Source organism: Perca flavescens, chromosome 7 (assembly GCF_004354835.1).
Source record: "Perca flavescens isolate YP-PL-M2 chromosome 7, PFLA_1.0, whole genome shotgun sequence".
NCBI classification, from domain to species: Eukaryota; Metazoa; Chordata; class Actinopteri; order Perciformes; family Percidae; genus Perca; species Perca flavescens.
This window is the reverse complement of record NC_041337.1, coordinates 26,318,533-26,339,279: the sequence shown is the minus strand read 5'-3', so window position 1 is coordinate 26,339,279 and position 20,747 is coordinate 26,318,533. Positions and strand designations below refer to the sequence as shown.

Below are 20,747 nucleotides of genomic sequence, written 5' to 3'. Positions count from 1 at the left end.
CAAATACAAATGAATTAATAAAATGAATTAAGATGTGTTGCAAAAAGCTAATGTGTTAAACTTACATTTAGGCTACTGTACATATTTAGACTGCTTTGTGTGACTGAATTCTCTTGACGATGGTGTATAAATGGAATTTGTGCTCAGGTCTCAGAGAGATCTTGAACTAACTGAAACTTCCTGAAGTATTTTTCTTTCTATTTTGAATGTAAACCAGTTGATGTAGAAATGTGCAGCTGCTTTTCTATTAAGTTGGGTCTGGAACCAGGCTACACCTTTTAAAACCTGAACTACAACAAAGAGAGCCGAGGGCTGGCCCGGTGACGACGACGACAAAGGGGAGAACGGTAGAGAGTGGACGTGGCGTAGGGGAGGTGGCGTAGGGGAGGTGGCATAGGGGACGTGGCGTAGTGGACAGTGGCGTAGGGGACGTGGCGTAGGGGACGTGGCGTAGGGGAAGTGAAGCAGCGCCCTCCAGACGGCAGGAGAGACCGATGCCAGCAACCATCTCCAGAAGTGAATTGAAACAGCGGCTGGGTGAGTCAGTTTAACACAGCACAAACTCCTCTAGAAGTAGGAAAGACATATTGTCATCCAGGCTAGCTTAGTCTCATTCTCACGTTAAACGCAACATGCAGGGAGAGCAGACAATATAATTAATGTTACGAGCTAGGTTAGCCTTAGTAGCTGGGTTTCTTTGTTCTACAGGCCCAGGTGATCTTAGGATACAAAAATGACTTTTCACTTCCATTAACAATGCAAGATAGGGCGTTTGGCCTTGTCGGAGGTCTGCACTCTACGAGTGCCCTTTTACTATAAATACCAAGCATCCTGGACAAAAAATGTCTCTGGGCTGAATAAATCCCAATCTTCCTTTATTTCTTCTTATTTATTACTTTATTTATACAGCTGGTGTAAATAAGCTATGTGTAGTTTCCGAAGCAAAACATTACATTATATTTGAATTGTCCTATCCAACAAAAATTGCTCTTTTGACGAGTGGCAGCAAGCACCGTAACTATGACAAGATATCTGTAAATAATTGCTTTCAGTGACATCCAGATTATAATTATGAGTGTGTTGTTTCCTACACTGTCTGTCTCTCGCCTGCTTCCTCCACTGCAGCCAGTGCCGGGGAAGATGACAGAGAAATGGCTTTGTCTCTTGTTGGACAGGTCTGCCACAAAGTGTTTCACAGTGAAAATAAAAGAAAGACAGAGAGAAAGTTGTTCATAAGAGAACATCAGTTAAAGTGCTGCTTTCTGTTCTCTGCATCCCTCTCCTCACTCCCCTCCTCCGAGTTCCTCTTTCATTTATTTCATTGCTCTTTTTTCTCACTCCGTCAGTTTCTCTCTCTCTCTCTCTACTTCTCTTGCTCGATATCCTCTTTCTTCTACCGCTCGCCTCTGTCTGCTGCCGTCACAGATTTCTTCCTCTCTCGCCTGAAATATGAATATTTTAGAGCTAAGGAGCTTAAAGGGAACAATGAAATGGCCCCCAAGTTAAATTATACTCCATTTCCAGAGTCACAGAAGTGGGACTTTTCTGAGTGATGAGCGCACCGGTGCCACGTGGGTGTGTCTTTCTCCTTTTCCACGCACACATAAGCTTTTTGTCTCCTGCTTATGTCATATTTGTGATATTTCCCCAGATCCTGCTTCTAGAATTGCTAAACCAGGCACTGTAACCGATCAACATGGTCCCTTTAGCGATTATAATGTACACTTGACACCTGGGTTACAAAAAGTGGCAGTCACTCAGAGCTATCATGCCTAGATGCTGTTTGTATCATAAAAGGAAAAGGAGGGGGGGGGGAACGACGACTCATTTGCATGCTTTTGGAGGCAGTTTGTTTCAGAGCTTTGTTTTAGAGCTTTGTTAACAAAGTAAACAAAAGCAGTGTTTTAAGGGAAGACGTGGTGGGGTTTTTTTGTCTCACAATTAGACGAGTCACCCTAGTGTGGGCGTTGTAAAACGGAAACTAAACATTCTGCTTAACCATCCATTTCTTGTTGGAAAACAAACAGAGAAAATGCATTAAAGCCAGTGCATCACTTTTATCTGTGTTGGTTTCTTTCATGGCTGTTAGTCTGCTGGCATCAAGAGCAAGCCAAAGACGATTTTATACCAATTCGGCCTTGAGGGCTCAACAGAAATCTTTTTTAAAAACCGAAGGACCACATTTCTAATGTGTATGCAATCTCGAGGAAAAATGACAAAATTATTTGGAAATCTGTGTAGGGATAAAGTGCTCGCCACAAAGTCAAAGATAACTCCGATAGAAAAACATACCTTATCTTGGAAAGAAAAAACACTGGTGGAGCACTGTAGTGCATAATGTTTGCTGAAGAGTATTTGTTTCCAGTCCACATGAATGGTATTAACTCAACTTTGTTTTTTATTTTTTATTTCTTCCTTCATCTGAATTTTAATCAAAAATAAAACGACACAGAAACCTCTGAAGTAAAGATGACACACACCTGGAAAGCACAATCGTCGTCAAATATTAAACAACAAAGATTCTCTTGGATTCAATTTACCAGTCCAACTGCTGGGGGAGGCAGTGGGTGACATATGGGTGAGGATGACATATTAGTAAGCAAAATTGATTTGGTTGGGGACACTGTCATTTGAATAAAATTGAACTGCTGAAAATGAAAGAAAGTCATTTAGAGTGAATTTAGAAATAATAGCAGTTGGAAGAGAAAGGAAGAGCAGGCGGCAGCTGCCTCATTGTGCAAGTTTGAGGAAAATGAGGGTAGATTTTTAGAAGAGGATAAATTAGTTTCTGAAGGTTATTTCTTTTGTGCTCAAAGGGTAGGAAATGAAGTGAGTGAGCAAGCTCTCTTTAATAGCTCCAACTGGGACATAAGAAGCTGAAGGCAGAAAATGATTCTTGAGCCTTTAATCACCGAGTAGGGACTTCATAAATGGCCGTGACAGGGCTTAGTGGCACTGATCAATAACAGGGTCAGAAGTCTCAATATGCGCATCTGAAACCTGTGACCTGCTACCAATATTGTAATATCCGATTCCATTCACATGTTACGCCGAACTGCATCATCAAACAGAGACAGGGTATACAATACTTTTGGGTTTCGGACTGTTGGCCAGACAAAACAATTTGAAGAACATTTGCAGACGTCACCTTGGACTATGGGGTAATTGCGATAAGTATTTACTTTTGATTTATAAAAATCTTATTAAAAAGATTTGTCCAGTGGCCGGGTTGGCTCGGTTGGTAGAGCAGGCGCACATATATAGAGGTTTACTCCTCGACGCAGCGGCCGCGGGTTCGACTCCAACCTGCGGCCCTTTGCTGCATGTCATTCCCCCTCTCTCTCTCCCCTTTCAAGTCTTCATCTGTCCTGTGGAAATAAAGGCCTAAGATGCCCCCCCCCAAAAAAAGATTTGTCCATATTGGTAATCATTTTCAGCTGCAGCCTAACTGTTGACCATTAACCATTTTCATGCCATAAAATCCCACCCCCCCAAAAAAAATTAAAAATAAAATCATGATCAAAGTTGAGAAATCAGCATTCAGATTGCCAGAAGACATTAAACGTGTAGGTACTCTTGAAAAGAACTAGTTTGTACCATGAGTAGCTGTTTAGAATGGCCATACTTGAAGGCAAGATAATCCGACAAGCAAGTTTACTAGTGAAGACCTAAGGCTGTGTACAAAATCACTCCCTATTTACTACATAGTACACTCTGTATTTTCCACCATTTTATTTGGGTCTCTCACTGTGACATTTATGCATATGCTCAAAAATCCCAACAATGGAACGCACAAAACGGCAAGCGTTAATCGCACGTCAAAAACAATTGTGGCCTGAAAAGGAATTTGCGTTAACTCAATATTATCGGGTTCATTTTGACAGCCCTACTAAAAACACCCAGGTTTGGTGTTTCATACCTCTTGTAAAGTAGATTGTCTTTTTTGTATGGCACCATAAAAGCCGTCAGCTATTCGTCAGTAAGTTTTTGTGTCAGTACTTTGTGAAATCAATGTGTAGGCTGTTGTAAAAGGTAATAATAACTCTACAGATGGCAACTGTCATCTCAAGAGGTGTTTTTGTACGTGTGTGTGAAAGAGAGACAGAGAGAGAGAGAAACCAGATGAAATTATGTCCCTCATGAGTTTTGTATAAGCCAATTACCAAGTGAGTTACACAACTCTGGAATGTTTCTCTTTGAAAATGAGCAAATAAAAGAATAAATCTCCTCTGACTTTTTTTGACTATGACACATCTTTCACATAGTCATGCTAGATGGCTTAACTTATCATTTTTCATATTTTAACCAATTGACAAAAGCAGTCAGGACACCAACCTACACATCTGCATCTATGTCAAGACGGGCATGTGTGTGCACGAGTGTGTGCGTGCGTGCGTGCGTGCGTGCGTGTGTGTGTGTGTGTGTGTTGCTACCCACACAGTGGATGTTAGCTCCCCCATATTGAGGGTGAGTCATCCATGGCAAGAAACAGTGGCAGCATCATTAGCATGCCGCTCTCATCCTCCCACTCCCCTACTCCTTAACAGATTTTAACTGGCACAGAGGTTCAACTGATAAATCACTGTTGCCCTATACTGTTGAAACACTCCCATAATTCACAACCAAAAAATATTAAATCAAACACACTCATTCTGCTGCCTTCCTAATTTCCCTCCTCATACCACTTGTCCCTAAGCACAATACAACTTACGCCACTTTCATATTACACCACCATAAGCACATTATTGATTGGTTCCACTTGGAAAGAAACCCCTCATTCTGGTACGGTCCAACTATGAACACCAACAAGACACAAACATGCGTTATCATAACCTTAAGGCAAGACACTACAGCCATGCACTGGTGAATTTTGAGACTGTGGGCTATTTTCCATGTCTTCTTTCAGACTAGTGGAAAGAAAACATCCAAAATACACATTTAGGTGTTTATTTTACTACACTTTGTCAATTTGCCTGTGTAAATTTCTATTAAAATATTATATTTATTGACATTTTCAATAAGAGAAACAATAACAGTGCACAGTAGATTTGTGACAGAAGAGCACTTTAATGCTTTTTTTCTGAGCACCCACATTGAGAGCCCATGACGTGGGCCCTGATGGCATGCAATCAATGATGTTTGATACTGGCAGTTTAATTTCCCTGTGTAGAATCAATATAGTTGATCTTATTTTATTCTGTTGATAATAAAAAGGGCCATACCTCAGGGAAGAGCTGAATTCCCAAGCAAGTGATAGTTATATTAAGGATGAAATGAGAATAATCTCCGTTTAGTTAAACAATACCATGTCACCGGGATGTGGGATTTCTCTTGCACTAGACTTTTTTTTTTATGATCAATTTTTTATTATTTTTATATTTTTGAACACAGGAGAGCCAGCGCTGAGCTATAATTTTCTTGGTCGCGTTGATCCAACTAGCCAAATTTTCTTCTGTCTCCCAAGCAGGTGTAATTTAGAGTCATCATTAAGTAATAAAACAATCGGGTCAGTAGGAATTCAACATCCTATAACATCAGATATTATTGATGTTGCTTTATTCCAAAACTCATGCACCTGTTCACACTCCCAGACCATATGCAGGAAAGTTCCAGTTTGTTCAGGTTGGCAGAACGTGCAATAGGGAGTAGGAATGGCTTTAGAGACGTATCTCTTCTGAGGAGTCCAATATGTCCTATGATATATGTTGAAGTGGATCTGCTGGTGATTTGGGTTCTTGGAACAGTGAGAAATATTGTCCAAAACGGTCTCCCAATTAATTACGTTCCCCTCCGAGCTCAACTCTCGCACCCATTTCTTTAGTATTGAGAGTTCTCCTACGGATACTTGCATCAGTTTAGCATAAATACCGACACCAATCCTCTCACCGGAGAATCAACAAGCCATTTAATGATTGGGTGCATCTCAAGACTGTTCCCCCATGGTACTCCATAATATTTATAATATTACCATAATAATATTACACTTTAAGGTTGGGGAGGGCCAGGCCTCCCATGTTTGTGGTGCAGGGTAGAAATTCACACAAGGAACTATGTTCATTTTAACAAGAGAAATCCTGGAGCATAGTGATGCCGGCAGCGCAGACCAATTGGCCAGATCCCTTTGAACACTACTTAATATAGTTTCATAGTTGTCCTGGACAACTCGCTGTAGGGATGCATGTATGGTGATGCCCAAATATGTAATTTTGCTTTGGGTTGGTATTGTAACACTACTGGCTGAAGCCACATGCCTGTTATTCAATAAAAGAAGATTAGATTTATTCCAGTTAATTTTATAGCCAGAGATTGAGCCAAATTCGTTGAAGATCTTAAAATTTTTTGGAATAGAGTCCTCAAGATCAGAGATGTACAACAAAATATTGTCCGCAAATAATAATATTGAGCTGCTATTGGATTTAATCTGGACATTACATATTTTATTTTGCCTTATGGCTTGGGCTAACAGTTCAAGAGAGATTGCAAATAGCATGGGGGAGAGCGGGCATCCTTGTCGCGAGCCCCGCTCGATGGGAAATGTTTGAGAGTGCAAGTCATTGGTTGAGACTATGGCCGTGGGATTCACATACAAAGTATGTACCATGTCAATGAATTCGTCCTCCAAACAAAACTTCTCCATTACTTGCCACAAGTAGTTCCACTCTAGGCGGTCAAAATCCTTTTCCACGTCCACTGATAAAACCTCTTGCACTAGACTTTTAAAAACCCTTGTCACACGAGGGTATAAGAGAAATACAAGCCTTCTTTTTACAGATCACACAAATTGAAATATTGCTTAAATCTTAATCAGAAACTTTATATATGGTATTTGCCCTGACAAAAGGCGCAGTGACTTCCAAAAGACTCACAATAATGCAAAACTTGCAATAGTTGAGATCCCACTAGTGATCGATGGATCCTACTGATATGGTATCAGCTCTGTGCATCCACAGTGTTCGTAAGTGTCTCCTGGAGAACAAAAAAAGCAGTGACTCAGACTTTTAAAGTTTATGAATCTATCTCTTCTCCTTCAACCACTGTGCACTCTGTCTCTTCTGACTTATAGGGTCTATAACCAGTCACAGTCTATTTCGTCTAATCATTGTATCGTCAATCATTACGAAGACCTGCATTTCATGAATATTTGATGTGAGCCAAGTGAATTAAACCGCATTCCTTTGCACTGCATCAGTTACAGCGGTTACAGGTCTAATAATGATAAGGAGAAGGCACTCAGCTGGCACATTCAGAGGTGTAGCCAAACTCGGTGTCCTTAGAGAACAATGTGCGAGACGCCTGCTATTTTAGAAATGTACAACCTCCTTTGTCTTTTTTATAGTACCACGTCCACAGGGGCAGTCCTACTTTGAGTGAGTTTTTCCTTCTTTTAGGACAAATGAAAACTTCCTGGAGCTTTGTTGCCAGAGTCTTTCTCCATTCATTAAATCAGCCTAAGGCGTTGTGTTCTGCCTGCGGCATGGCATCGATCCTCGCCTGCTTCTCTCCCCCTATTCATCGTTTTCTGTGCTCCAAAGTCGTTTGATCACAAATCCAAGATGTTATGTAATTTCTGACGAGATCTCAGGCCCTTTGATCAAGAGTAATATATTTTATTGAAGGTTTAGGTGAACGGTTGATACAGGTCATTTGAGGTGATGTAGCCTCTAGCTTCACTTGGGGAAGACAGACTTGTTAAAGCAACCCTAACAATGAATAGAGGTAGTTTTAAATTGGGAGGTTGAGATTGCATTTGGAAAGGTTTAAAACCACAGTTCAAATTAGCCTAGTGCTCATTAAAGCACTTGACTTGTCTTTGCCTCTTTTGTGATTGTAAATTGTTTTTATATGCAACAACTTGTTCTGCTATCTTGGCCAGGTCTCTCTTGAAAAAGAGATTTTATATCTCAATGAGACTAACCTGGTTAAATAAAGGTGAAATTAAAAAAAGTGCGTTATGAAGCTATGGAAAGTAGCTACAGTAGTTCACATGAAAAGCACATCAACTAGGGCACTGGCTGTATGATTTATGGGAAAGTGGATTCTAAAAAGAAGGAGCCACACTGTGATAGTTTGTTGAGCTAAAAATAGCAATACTTATGGGGAGATTAAGTGAAAACTGTATGTCAAACTAACAGCCAGCATAAAGGATTCGTCTCATGCTGCACTGTACATTCATCCGCCACCCCATTCCTCTTCATTTTTTTTCACTCCATTTCTGCCTTGATACCAATTTAAGCACAGACACGCCGGCATGGAGTCACAAACACACACACGCAGAAATGCACATATTCCCTCACACAATGGTAAAACTAAGTTGGCAGGTGAGGTGTCAGCATCACTTCAGAGACAGCTTGATGACAATCCAGCTGGAGTCACACTTAAAAGGTCACACAAACTTTCTTTCTCGGTCTGTTTCTCTCTCTCTCTCACACACACACACACACACACACACACACACACACACACACACACACACACACACACACACACACACACACACACACACACACACACACACACACACACAACACCACCCTTTAATTAAAAGCTGCAATCAAGCTGATTTCTGCATGTATTAACACCTCTCGCAGACATCAGAATGTCTTCACACAACTGAAGGTATAAAAGCCTGGTACATTTAACTAATCTACGCAACTTGGGCCGGTTGTGAAGACCTTCAAAGAATATCGCACAAGTGACATAAAAAAAAAATAAAAATAAAAAACGGAACGCCAAGATGAGATAATTATTCATGCCAACATGTCACCTACCTTAGAAAAAGAAGACAAAGTTGTAGCCTCCTTTCCATTGTTTGTATGTAATTAGATACTGGCTCATGTACAATATATTATCAGCAAAGGTGCTGCCACAACCCACTACTATACATATTTGCACAAGTGAATGTCCAGACAATCCAAATGCCATACATGTGGATGTCGATAAAAATAACGTGAAAATAGTGAAAATTTCCCCTACACCCTCAGCTTTCAATGTACCAGTCGATCCTCATTCACACGCTCACATATCATCATGATCACTGTGTGGGGACCAAAATAATTAAATTGCGGATGCAAACAGCATCCTTAGAGCAAAGGCTAAGAGCTCAGCAATCCGAATGGAGCTCACAGTAGAACCACTGCTCACTCATAGTGAAAAGAGACATTTGAATATACAGTATACTGCTCATTCTTATGAAGACGTCTCCTGATGAAGAGTGACCGATGCCGGCAACAATTTTCAGACTCGAACTGAAACAGCAGCTGGGTGAGTCAGTTTAACACAGCAGAACCCCTCTTAAGTAGGCAAGTATACACACTCATCCAAGCCAGCTTAGTCTCATTCTCACGTTAAGCGCAACACGCAGGGAAAAATAGACTAATGGTGGATTCATGTTACAGGCTAGGCTAGCCTTTACTAGCTGCGTTCCTTTGTTCTATGAGCCCAGGTTAGCTTAGCCTTGTAACAATTGGGTGAGTGCAATTCTTATGTGCAATTGTTATTTATTTATCTATTTAAATTAAATTGTTTTTTGATTTATTTTTATTTTACTGAATTGAAGAGCTCTCCAAATTTCATTGCACACACACACACACACACACACACACACACACACACACACACACACACACACACACACACACACACACACACACACACACACACACACACACACACACACACACACACACACACACACACACACACACACACACACACACACACACACACACACACACACACACACACACGGTGGATGCAGGAAAAAATTGAGATGAGATATACAGGAGGACCTGACAGCTACTATCGTTATTGTAAGTGCAATGATAAGTTAAAGTCCAATAAGTACTTTATCAAACCGTATGAATGTGTGTCCCAACCCAGGACTGTTTTTATGTTTAACGTATTCTGAGTTATTCAAAAGACAGAGTTTTAAGAGTTCCTCTCTTTTTCTTTTAGAGGATACAATTTTTGTAAGAGCTACACTGAAGTTGGCAGTTTGATAAATGCAAGTTATTTCAATTGATAATCTGTAATATCTTCATGTGCTAAAAAGGCACATAAGTTCCTGTAGATGGCAATACACATTCTCCTTTTTTTGCCAAATAAATGAAAAGCTTGTTGAAATCATCAATGTCTTCCCTCTTGCTGTACCAAAATCTCTAACTTTCCTCAGAGATGGTCCCAATAATGTACTTAAAGTCAAGTCAAATTCAGTTTGTGCATGATTACATGATATAACAATATAATTATTTAATACAGTATCCTACATTGTGGATAATTAAGCTATATATCATAAGCTTAAGTATATTTCTGGAGTGTTAAAGATTAAAAGAAAAAATAACAAGAACCGTACAGAACCCTAAAACCGTGATACGAACCCCTTCTATCTATCTATCTATCTATCTATCTATCTATCTATCTATCTATCTATCGGATCTATTCTGTGAACATCCCACTGGGAGAAAAACTGGGGGCGGACCCAAAACACACTGGAATGATTATACATCCCAACTGGAAATGTCTTTGGTTCCCCCAAGAAGAGTAGACAAAAACTGATGTCTGGTCTACTTTGCTTAGCCTGCAACTGTGATCCAGACCCAGAAAAGCAGCGGATATGGATGGCTGAATGTTTTGTTGTTGTTGTTTCTTTTAAATCAGTCATTCATGAGTCTTCCTTCAAGCACCACGATGAATCTGGTGCTAGCCAGTGTTGCTGTATGTGTATAGGCATGTTTTATTGATGCCTATATATACTCTGACTCTGTATTTTGACAATATATTGTATGTACACTATATACTAGTAATACTATTTATAATCTATGACAAGGGCTTCAGCTGTTTGCCAAAACGCAAAAGCCTGATCAGTTAAAAAAAGTGCTAAGCCCCACTAGCAGCCCTTAGAAGCTTAAATGGTCATTGTCCTGAGGGTGGCAGTAGGGTTTGTACCTTTGGGAGTACAAAATGTGCCTCAGCAAATGTAAGGGCAAACTGCTTATTAAATTAGATTTTTGTGTGTGTCCATTTAATAATTAAAGCATTCATTCATATTGCTCCCCTTCTTCTTTTTTTGGTCACATAATCTGCACTGGGCCCTTCCAGAGGAAATTGCTGCTTCTCTGCCATGACGGCAGTTTGGGACTCACTGCACTGGTGCAGCATGGAACGTTAAGGAGGGCTGATTCTCCATAAAGCCTCTCTTTGAATATAACTACATTTAAATAGGCTTGCTAGTCCCTGAAGAACTGGTTCCATCCCCAGGGGTCTGTGGGCAGTTCTAGAAGGAAAGGAAAGTTGGACCCATGAAAGGACAGTGCCCTCTAATAAGGGTCTGATGGTGGCCCGAGGCGGGCACACTCAATAATATACTAAAGGGAATTCCCTGTGGTGTATAGACCTCTAGTAGCGCTATGGAGCCGTTTTTCTATGAAAAGTCCCTGTTTTGTTAATGATCACAAGGACACATACAGTACAGGCACACGTGGTTAGATTGATACAGTCGTGCAAATGGTGTCACAGTAGTCCACTGATCAACAGGTGGCGGTAACACTCAGAGATATGCTACAATAGCCGCTTTCCGACCAAGTAGTTACAGGAACCTAGTTATAGGAAAAGTCCACTTCAAGCAGATCCACTAACTACTCTCCCCCAAAACCGTTCGCACTGGCCAAGTGGCCATAGGGACTATAGGAGGGGTATGGGAGTAATGCAAGCACGGCAACGGTCTTTATATTGTTAAAATCAGAAAACAAATACACCAAAAAAAGTATGAACTAAATACTAAATCTAATGTATATAGCATATTTGTCATAATTTAAACAAGTCTCCCGAAGAGAAACGGGTATCTCTCTCTCCCCCGCCTCTGCCTGCTGCGCTGTGGACGTGTGTGTGTGTGTGTGTGTGTGTGTGTGTGTGTGTGTGTGTGTGTGTGTGTGTGTGTGTGTGTGTGTGTGTGTGTGACAGCCCGGTCAGCGAGGTTGTTGAGCCCACAGGGCACGCTTATTGGAGTTTAACTCCGAAAATGCAATTAACCACAGGTTCCTGTTAATCTTATGATGGACATGTGTTGTGATATTTAAATAACGAACCGTCAACGGCGAAATGAAAGCCTCTTATTTACGAGAGCGGTCTGAGAGACCTCCAGCTTAGAGCGGGGTCTCTGAGCACGACTGTCCGAGCGACGAGCTAGCGGCCGGGGCAGGCGCCTGCTGGCTGTCGCCTCACTTCATGGTGCTTCTCAACTTCGAAAACTTCGAAGAAAATTGTCAATTCGGCATAAATTTTAGCAAGACTGCCTATATTCGAAATCTAAACAGTTCATTTCTCGCCTAAAACGTTGTCAGAAGTGAATATAGTGATGAATAAGATGGCGAAAACTGTTACAATTGTCCTGTTGTTGGTCTGTCTGTACCGGAAACCCAACCCTCGTTGACCTAGGTCCCTATGTGGGAAAGGGAACAGCGAAAAGACCCTGCCGTGAAGTAGGAGCTGAAAGAGTTACAGGAACTGCGGCCAGAGGAACTTAAAAATCCCCAAATTGGTCCAGTCCAAACACGACAAAAAAAGGGTTCTAGTCATTTTATGTTCTAGGAACTGCAAAAATCCCTCCAGTTGGAAAGCAGCTAATGTGCCATCAATGGCAGGGAAGAAGACTGCAAGCTTGTAAATTATGTAAACAATGCTAGATTTAAAATACTATTCTTGAGGAAGGAAATGCACTCAACACATTTTTCAGACCTGAAGGATACATGCAATGTTTTTTGGTGAGTTACACTAAATTCAAACATAACTATTGTTTGTTTACAAGAAAACTCCACAAAGCCCCTTCAATTGATTTATTTAATTTGAATCAGTGCACACAAACGCAGCTAAAAATCATAATTGCGTGTTGCTGACGAAGAGCACGTAGACCAGCATAAAAAGTATGCAGGGCCCGTACACATGGAATTAAAGCCTATTTAATTTTTTTTTAATGTTCTAAGATCACAAGTGCTGTTATTCTCTTTTAAAAAGTATAAACAATCATAACAATCTTATTCTTTTGATTTTCCAAATCCACACAATTCTCAAAAAATGACTCCAATATAATTGCATAACATTGAAATAATTACTTTTCACTGTTAACTCTACAGTAGAAACTTTCAACCACTTTAATGGCAAAGTTCCATTCTTCACTTATCCATCAAAATAAGCATGTAAGCCCAAAGCCACCTGCGGTTCCCTAAAACAAATGTTTCTGCAGTTATTCCATCTTGCTACACTTCGTATAAATGTACAAGGCAGAGGCACTAGTGCCTCCCATTTGCTCCACTTAATATACTCTAAACACTCCCATGACAGCATTGTCATATCAATTCTCCTCCCTATAAAAGACACATCTCACTAAGGCTGAAGTGAACAGATAGTGCCTGTGCAAAGCCACTGTACAAATAATTGCTAGTCCATACTTGCACCTCTCAAATACGGTTAACCATCTGGGTTTCTGTAGACAAGAAAAAGAGAAGAGAATAGATAAGCTCCATTTACTTTGGGAGGCAATGTGCCTTAAATTGCAGTGGCAGCCGTAAAAGGGCTTGTGCTTGCTGGCACGCTCAAGGAAAGGAAAGTAAGATAAAGAAAGGCATCAAGCTGGAGAGAATAATCTTGGCAGAGTTGTGTCAAGGCCATCGTGGCCATCTTTAATTTGAAGGAGTGTAGTTAACAATCACCTCAGAAATGCTATCGAGATTGTGCATGTGCATTTATATCACAAAATTATGAGGTGATTTGTTTTTTCCTTGTACGTACACCATACACACTTGAAGAATGGGGTTGATAAAGAGACATATTTGCTTTACAAGTGTGATTACTTCAATATTTCCCTTCACACTGTATCTGCAGTTGATTTTTCTCAATTGAACATCCATTCTGAGGTGTAGGACTCACTGTATGAGAATATGGACCAAAGGTGATTGGACGTGGTAGAACACATCTCGTGACACTGTAACTGTCCCTAATGTGACATGTGCATGGACTATCAAGGCAGTGTATGTTATGGAAGCCTGGCCTTACTGTGTTATGGCAGTCAGCATTGATCAGCTGCAGCAGCTGGCTCTCAAACTTCTCCAGGGACGGCTGGAGGGAGACGGTCAGTCTGTTCAGGGTGAAGGGCAGCATTTTGAGCAGATGAGGCCTCAGCAGAGCATCTCCTGGTGACAGTACGAACACAGCACAACATATCAATATGCCATAACATTTACATTATATCATATTAAGAGCACTTCTGGGTCTAAAACGAGATTCCTCTTCCTGTGATTTGTTAATTTTGTTTTCAACTCAGAAAAGGTCTGTTCCTTTGGGGTTGAGGAAAACCACCATCTAGTGTAATAAATGTGTGAAACAACTTGTGATGCATATTTCAGCATATTCCTTTGTGACCCACTTGCAAAGATCCCTGACATTTTCCATCACCCCCAGAACATTTATACTGGAACCAGAAGTTCTTATAGAAACCTAAAAGAGAGAGGTCAAGTGGAAAATACATGGATTGATACACCGTTATAGCCAAGCTGATTATGTGTGTGTGTGTGTGTGTGTGTGTGTGTGTGTGTGTGTGTGTGTGTGTGTGTGTGTGTGTGTGTGTGTGTGTGTGTGTGTGTGTGTGTGTGTGTGTGTTTTCTTATAAAGTGAGCTGAACTTCTCCTAGATACTTTATTAGTAGTGTCAACATCGGTATCAAAGGGTCCGTGCCCAGAAATACTTGCTGTTTCACGGCAGGTTTATTTTTTAATATGTCTGCCTCACCCTGGACTCCAGAGACACTCCACATCAAATATTATATACTCCTAGAATGTGTGGTTGACATCTTGTTGTTTTATATGTGTAACCACGCTTTTTAATACTCCCCCATGGAGTTATCCATGAGCTGGATAAGGAAACAAACCCCTTTTTTGGCAGCAAATGTTTGCAGGGAAAACTCTCAGATTTTTTATTTATTTGAATATAACTTTTGCTTTGGAGACAGCAGCTCCATAAATGACTGCTCCATTGATTTTTGGTAAGCTGCCTAATGTCAATTTACTGGAATATTTACACCGCAGAGAGAGAGAGAGAGAGAGAAAGAAAGAGAGAGAGAGAGAGAGAGAGAGAGAGAGAGAGAGAGAGAGAGAAATACCATCACTGGTGTCAAACAATCCATTTGGTGTCAAACAATCCACAAAAATGGATTCCATTTGGACACTTGGCTTAAATTGAATCAGATTGAGATGCTTTCTTCAATCGATTGAAGAAAGCATCTCAGCCAATGAATGAAGCAGGAAAGCCTGTGATGTCCACAATCACCCCTTTCAAACACAACAAAGAGAAAATAGCCAGTGTGATTGTAATTTCTTCAAGAGTAATGTAGCCAATCAAGTGTCTCATTGCAGCCTTTGTCTCTGGAGCGCAGAGTTGGACTGTTTTGAATGCACCCTGAATATCAAACCGGTGGCTGTGGTCTTAAAAGGAAGCTTAGGTCTGTGCTGCTCACAGCCCCAGAACATGAAGAGGATTAGCCAGCTAACCATACCTCCCACTGACTCCCAATGATTATAGCTCGGCACTGTCAGACTTCATTACATTCCCCCTTACAAACTTACTTTCTAAGTACTGCAGACATTTCAACTTCTGATGGAACTAAGTTTCAAAATAAGGCCACTATTAAGTACCATGATGAATATCCTGTTTGTTATTTTAACAGTTGGAAAGAGACAAGTGAGTAGTTTCTGAAGTGTGTCATAGAAGATTACACCTGATATGTGCTGAAGGTGTTGGGTTGTCAACAGTTTAGGTGACCTCTTTTTTCACTTCAACTTTTGTTTTGACAGCTGAATAAGGACTACATGTGCACGAAGAGTATCAGTACAGCATCGGTAGTGTAAGAGTCAAAGCAGCTCCACTATTGATTACTGAATCTCATACAATTCTTTACAGAGCTGCACAGTAAACACAGACAGCCTACACATGACTATTTCCACCAACATAGATTTTTTTTTGTTCTTGTCTGAAGGGAGCACATATTGAACGAATGAGTGATAACAAAGGACAACAGGTAGTCTGACTAGAGTTGTGTCAATGAAAAAAGCCTCAAAACCTGAAAAACACAAAATCGGTGTAATGAAGGAAAAATGTTAAAGACACAGGCACTTAAGGTGAGCAGAAATTCAGATCGGGGGGCACAAGACACCAGTTTTCCCCAGGTTGGACGCATTTTATCATTTAACATGACAGCATGTTACGGCAACTTGAGTGCAAAGAGCAAAAACAAGCTCTAAAAAGTTGATGACATTGCAGGGAAGGTGATTGGCAAGTCACAGAAACAACTTAGCAATACATTTGACAGTGCTGCACACAGAAAGGCTAAACATAAAACTGTAGATACCTCACACCCATACACTTGTCCCATAGCCGATGTAGGATTCCAAGGGCCAGCCGGAACATATACAAGATTCTTTTATTCCCAATAAGATATATATATATATATATATATATTGTATACTGTATATTTGTTTTGTTTTTATGGTGTGTTTTGTTATGTGTATTGTATGGACCTTGCTGTACTTGGGAGAAGCCAAAGACAAATTTCCACTGATAAAGTAAATCTAATCTAAGGCAAACAATTTGAATTTGTACACTCAGTATGATTTTATCGGCCAACCGTCAACACCAACTGACCCAGAATTCTTATACATTTTCCTGCCTTGTGAGTTTTTTTTTATATTATCCTGATCATTTATCCCTTTTCACATTAGCCCAGAGAAGATTGATGTATGCATGCTCTATTAAAAAAACCACATGCTGCTTCACACTACTACACTTCTACCGTTCCACATATTCACATCTAGGAGTAACACAGCATCATTAAAGTCTTCTAATCATATCAACTGAGGCCGTCTACAAAAGTAACTGGGAGTCAACTATTTTAAAACATCTTAAAAGAGCATTTGTTACTGTAGGGGAGTGTATTACTTAATCTTTGACATTACACCTTCCCAGTTACGTGAAGTTTACCTGTTGGAGAAGCTGCAAGGCCGGGAATGTTCTCATTTCCAGATATAAGGACATTCTCTGGAAGGAGGTGCATCACGGAAACCAGCGCGGGGTGGTTTTTTATCACACATTCCAAATGTGCTCCATCAATAGTCTTCAGGAGGCTGCTGTCTGCAGAAAAACACATAACAAATTTATGTAGAACTGTTTTTTGTTTTTATAAGATAATTTTTCGCCTTTATTTGACAGGACAGCTAGGTGAGAAAGGGGAGAGAGAGAGAGGGGGGGAAGACATGCAGGAAATCGTCACAGGTCGGATTCGAACCCTGGACCTCTGAATCAAGGCATAAACCTCTAAGTACATATACTCACTGAGCCAACCCGGCCACAATGTAGAACAGTTTTACTATTTCACATGCATTTCATGACAAACAAGCAAACTGCCACTTTGAATACAAATGAGTTAGATATCATATTCCAGCCTACCATCAACCCCAACCCACCCACAGAATCAATCTCATTGATGCGTCAGAGTGTAATATTTCCCCAAAAGCAGTGAGTCACAGACAACATGACACCCAACACGCAGACCATTTTTCAATATTCCATTTTGGTGTTGGTGACCTAGGTGCAATGTTCCATTACACCAGGAGCATCGTTTTCCAGGGCTAAACTGAAATGAGAACCATTCAACTTGGAAAAGGCGTTCCTCCAGAAGAGCACTGCAGCGTAGATGAGGCACACGGTACGAGCCACCAGGTAGACATTGTCATCTTTCAAGCAGGTCATCCAATGACAAGTGACAACCAACAATGCCTGCCATCGACACAAAGCACAGACCATTTGGAAGGTGAGCAAAGCGGCGTTTGATGCGCCCCGTATGTTAGCTTTCTTCAAGCCTGAACAGCATCACAATCATTCACTCTGACAGGGTTAGTGATTGCACCTTTAAAAGCATCAGTGGCCATCAACACAGGGAGCTCTATTCACTCCCATAGGCTGTTTCAACAAGGTGACAGTGAGCAATCTGAAGGTGAGTAGTTAGAGAAAGTGAAATGGTGGTGATATCTGAGAGCATTTAAGTGCTGGGACGTGTTTTAGTTCATAATTATCATCGTGAACAGTGTTTGTCTAAAAATATTAAGATTGTTGCCAATTTCTGTAAATTCAGAGGTGTACGCGGAGCAAATCAATATAAATATATTTAGGTATTCACTATTCAGGAACAAAATACTGTTCCTAAGCTTCTAACATTTTAATGGAAACCAAAGAGAGCTTATACAGAAGCCTGCCATCCTTCTGGCTTCAAGTTGTGTGGAAAAAATATTAATTTCCAGCAGGACAGTCACCCTAAATGTGCATCAATGCAATGCCAGGTATGTTTGAAGTCCAAGGAAGAGCAGGGATTGCTGACTGTAAAGCTTTCCCTCCACAGTCAGCATACCTAAACCCCCAAACATTTTAGGGAAAATATGAAACTAGAAAAGATGAGACACACTGTAAGACAGACACTGTTGGATCCTCTGAAAGAGTGCTAGAATAATGTGATTTAATTTTTTTTTGATACCAGGGTTCAGGTTCAAGCTGTGATCAACATAAAATGATGGACAGACCAAACATTAAGAGTTAATGATGTTTGGTGAATATAAATGCACTGTCAAATTAAACAATCTAAAAACAAAAAATACTAAAGATTTATTTGGGGTTTCGAGGTGTCACTTTATCCCCATTATAACCAGCTAAGCGTTTTACTTAAAAAGGAACATTGCCTGATAAAAGACCCTGGATTGTCACAAACGACTAGTCAATAAAGCCCAAATTATACTTGTGTGCTCATCACTGTCCATGTCCATTTAAGTATATATGGCCTTTAATGTACAGCAGATAACCAAAGTACCAAAGTACAGCCATCAAAATATGCAGCTACAGCATCACAGTTCTAATAAAAAAATACCCAACATCCCACAGTTTGGGGAAATTGCTGAATGTAGCCCACACAAGAGCAGTTCTCTCAATAAACTCAATATATCAGCTTCTAAACATCACATCAGTGCATTTTTCTGACTCCCTGACAAACTTGGCCCACAAGAAAAACAAGTTTAATACCTGGAGTATAGAAATAAAGTCCAGACTTCCAGGAAGAATCCAATTTGTTCAGATATTGCCCAATGGTAGCTTCACAACGAAATTTCATTTTTTAAATGATTTTTGAAACAAACCGGTAAATCCATGATCCCTAATATTACTATAATAATAATAATCTTCAGAACCACAGTCAAGTCAACATTTGTAATCTTTTTTTTTACCAAGAAAATAAAAAGCAGCAAACGGGATCAGCTGAATAGCAGGACTGATGAGTTGACAGGAAAGATGGGTTGAATGTCTATTTCTGCTGTAGACAGCTTTTTATCAATTTCCAGGGCCGAGCCAGTGCTTTTATCTTTAAAGTCAATAAAAAGGGGGATTGAGAATGAAAGAAGATGATGGAGTACTGTATATTGCTGTGTTGTCCTCCCCTCCCTGTCCATGATTCATCCCAGCCAAACCCTTTAACTCTCTCAATCAGTTGACTTACTACAAAAGAAAAAAGTGCTTATGTCTAAAGATAAAAAAAAAAAAAAAAAAAAAAAAAAATGGTTTTGGGAAATCTCTGCCGTTGCAGCACAGCTTTAACTCTGTTCTACAAACGTTTTCACTGGTGACAGCAGCTTTTGCCGAAAAGGTATTTCTCACCATGAAACAGAAAAAAATAGGGTGGGTATGAAGAGAGAAAAAGGGAAGGGTGGAATCCAGCATAGAACTTTCTTGACACAGATGGTGCCCAGGTGTCAGCAACTTTTTTCATCATTTATTTTGTGTTATTCATTATACATCAAGCTTGGGTTTCAGTCAGATGCTGTGCATAGATTAGAATTCTACCCCAAATTTTCCTTACAGCAGTGGTGTGTTACCTCTGAGTCAGTTGAGCAGCAACTTGGCAAGAGATGTGAAACCATGGAAGTGGAAGGGGTGGAAGGGGGGGGAGAAGAAAAGAAATGGCTCAGCATCAGACAAACAGAGGCAGTGGTGGTTTTGGGAGACGGTTGAGTGGGAAAGAAGAAAGTAATAAAGATGAAAACAAATGGAGTGATTTTTGAGAGAAGGTTTTACTGCCAACCTATGTAAGGGTGAGGGATTTGAAGGGTAGATTTCTATGTTCCATACTAAGCAATCGCTACTTTGGTGCTTCTGCATGTCACTTCGCAGAGATCACTAGAGATCACTTGTCAAACAGTGAAGCAAGCACTAAGGATGTAAACCTCAGGCTTTGCCACACCTCAGTTTCTTAAACAAACTATTATTTGGTGATTTGGGCTGAAATGATTACGCAGGCTACACACTGGATGCGTGGTGTTTCTGTCGCGTGTCATTTGCGTGGCGGCTGCGTGGCAAGGTGAAGGGTGGGGGTGTGGCCTTGACCAACTGCCACTTTGCTTGTTTGAAAGCCATGATGTCTCTCTCTCATGGGTGGGCCAAATTCTCTGGGCGGGCAAAGCGGAGAAAGGGGAGGTATTCTTGCTCCTTATGACCTCATAAGGAGCAAGATTCCAGATCGGCCCATCTGAGCTTTCATTTTCTCAAAAGCAGAGCAGGATACCCAGGGCTCGGTGTACACCTATCACCATTTCTAGCCACTGGGGGACCATAGGCAGGCTGGGGGAACTCATATTAATGTTAAAAAACCTCATAAAGTGACATTTTCATGC

At 40.6% G+C, this 20,747-nt stretch overlaps 1 protein-coding gene across 6 annotated transcripts in view; it reads right to left on the bottom strand.

The window, feature by feature from the left end:
* The window catches only part of nphp4 (nephronophthisis 4), a 171,795-nt gene that overhangs the window by 113,026 nt on the left and 38,022 nt on the right, over positions 1-20,747 (bottom strand). For all 6 annotated transcript variants that reach the window (XM_028582153.1, XM_028582152.1, XM_028582150.1 and 3 more), the window contains exons 6-7: positions 17,023-17,172; positions 14,047-14,183 (exon numbers count right to left, since the gene is read on the bottom strand). In XM_028582153.1, the coding sequence (XP_028437954.1) occupies positions 14,047-14,183; positions 17,023-17,172 (287 nt within the window). The remainder of the gene's footprint in view (positions 1-14,046; positions 14,184-17,022; positions 17,173-20,747) is intronic.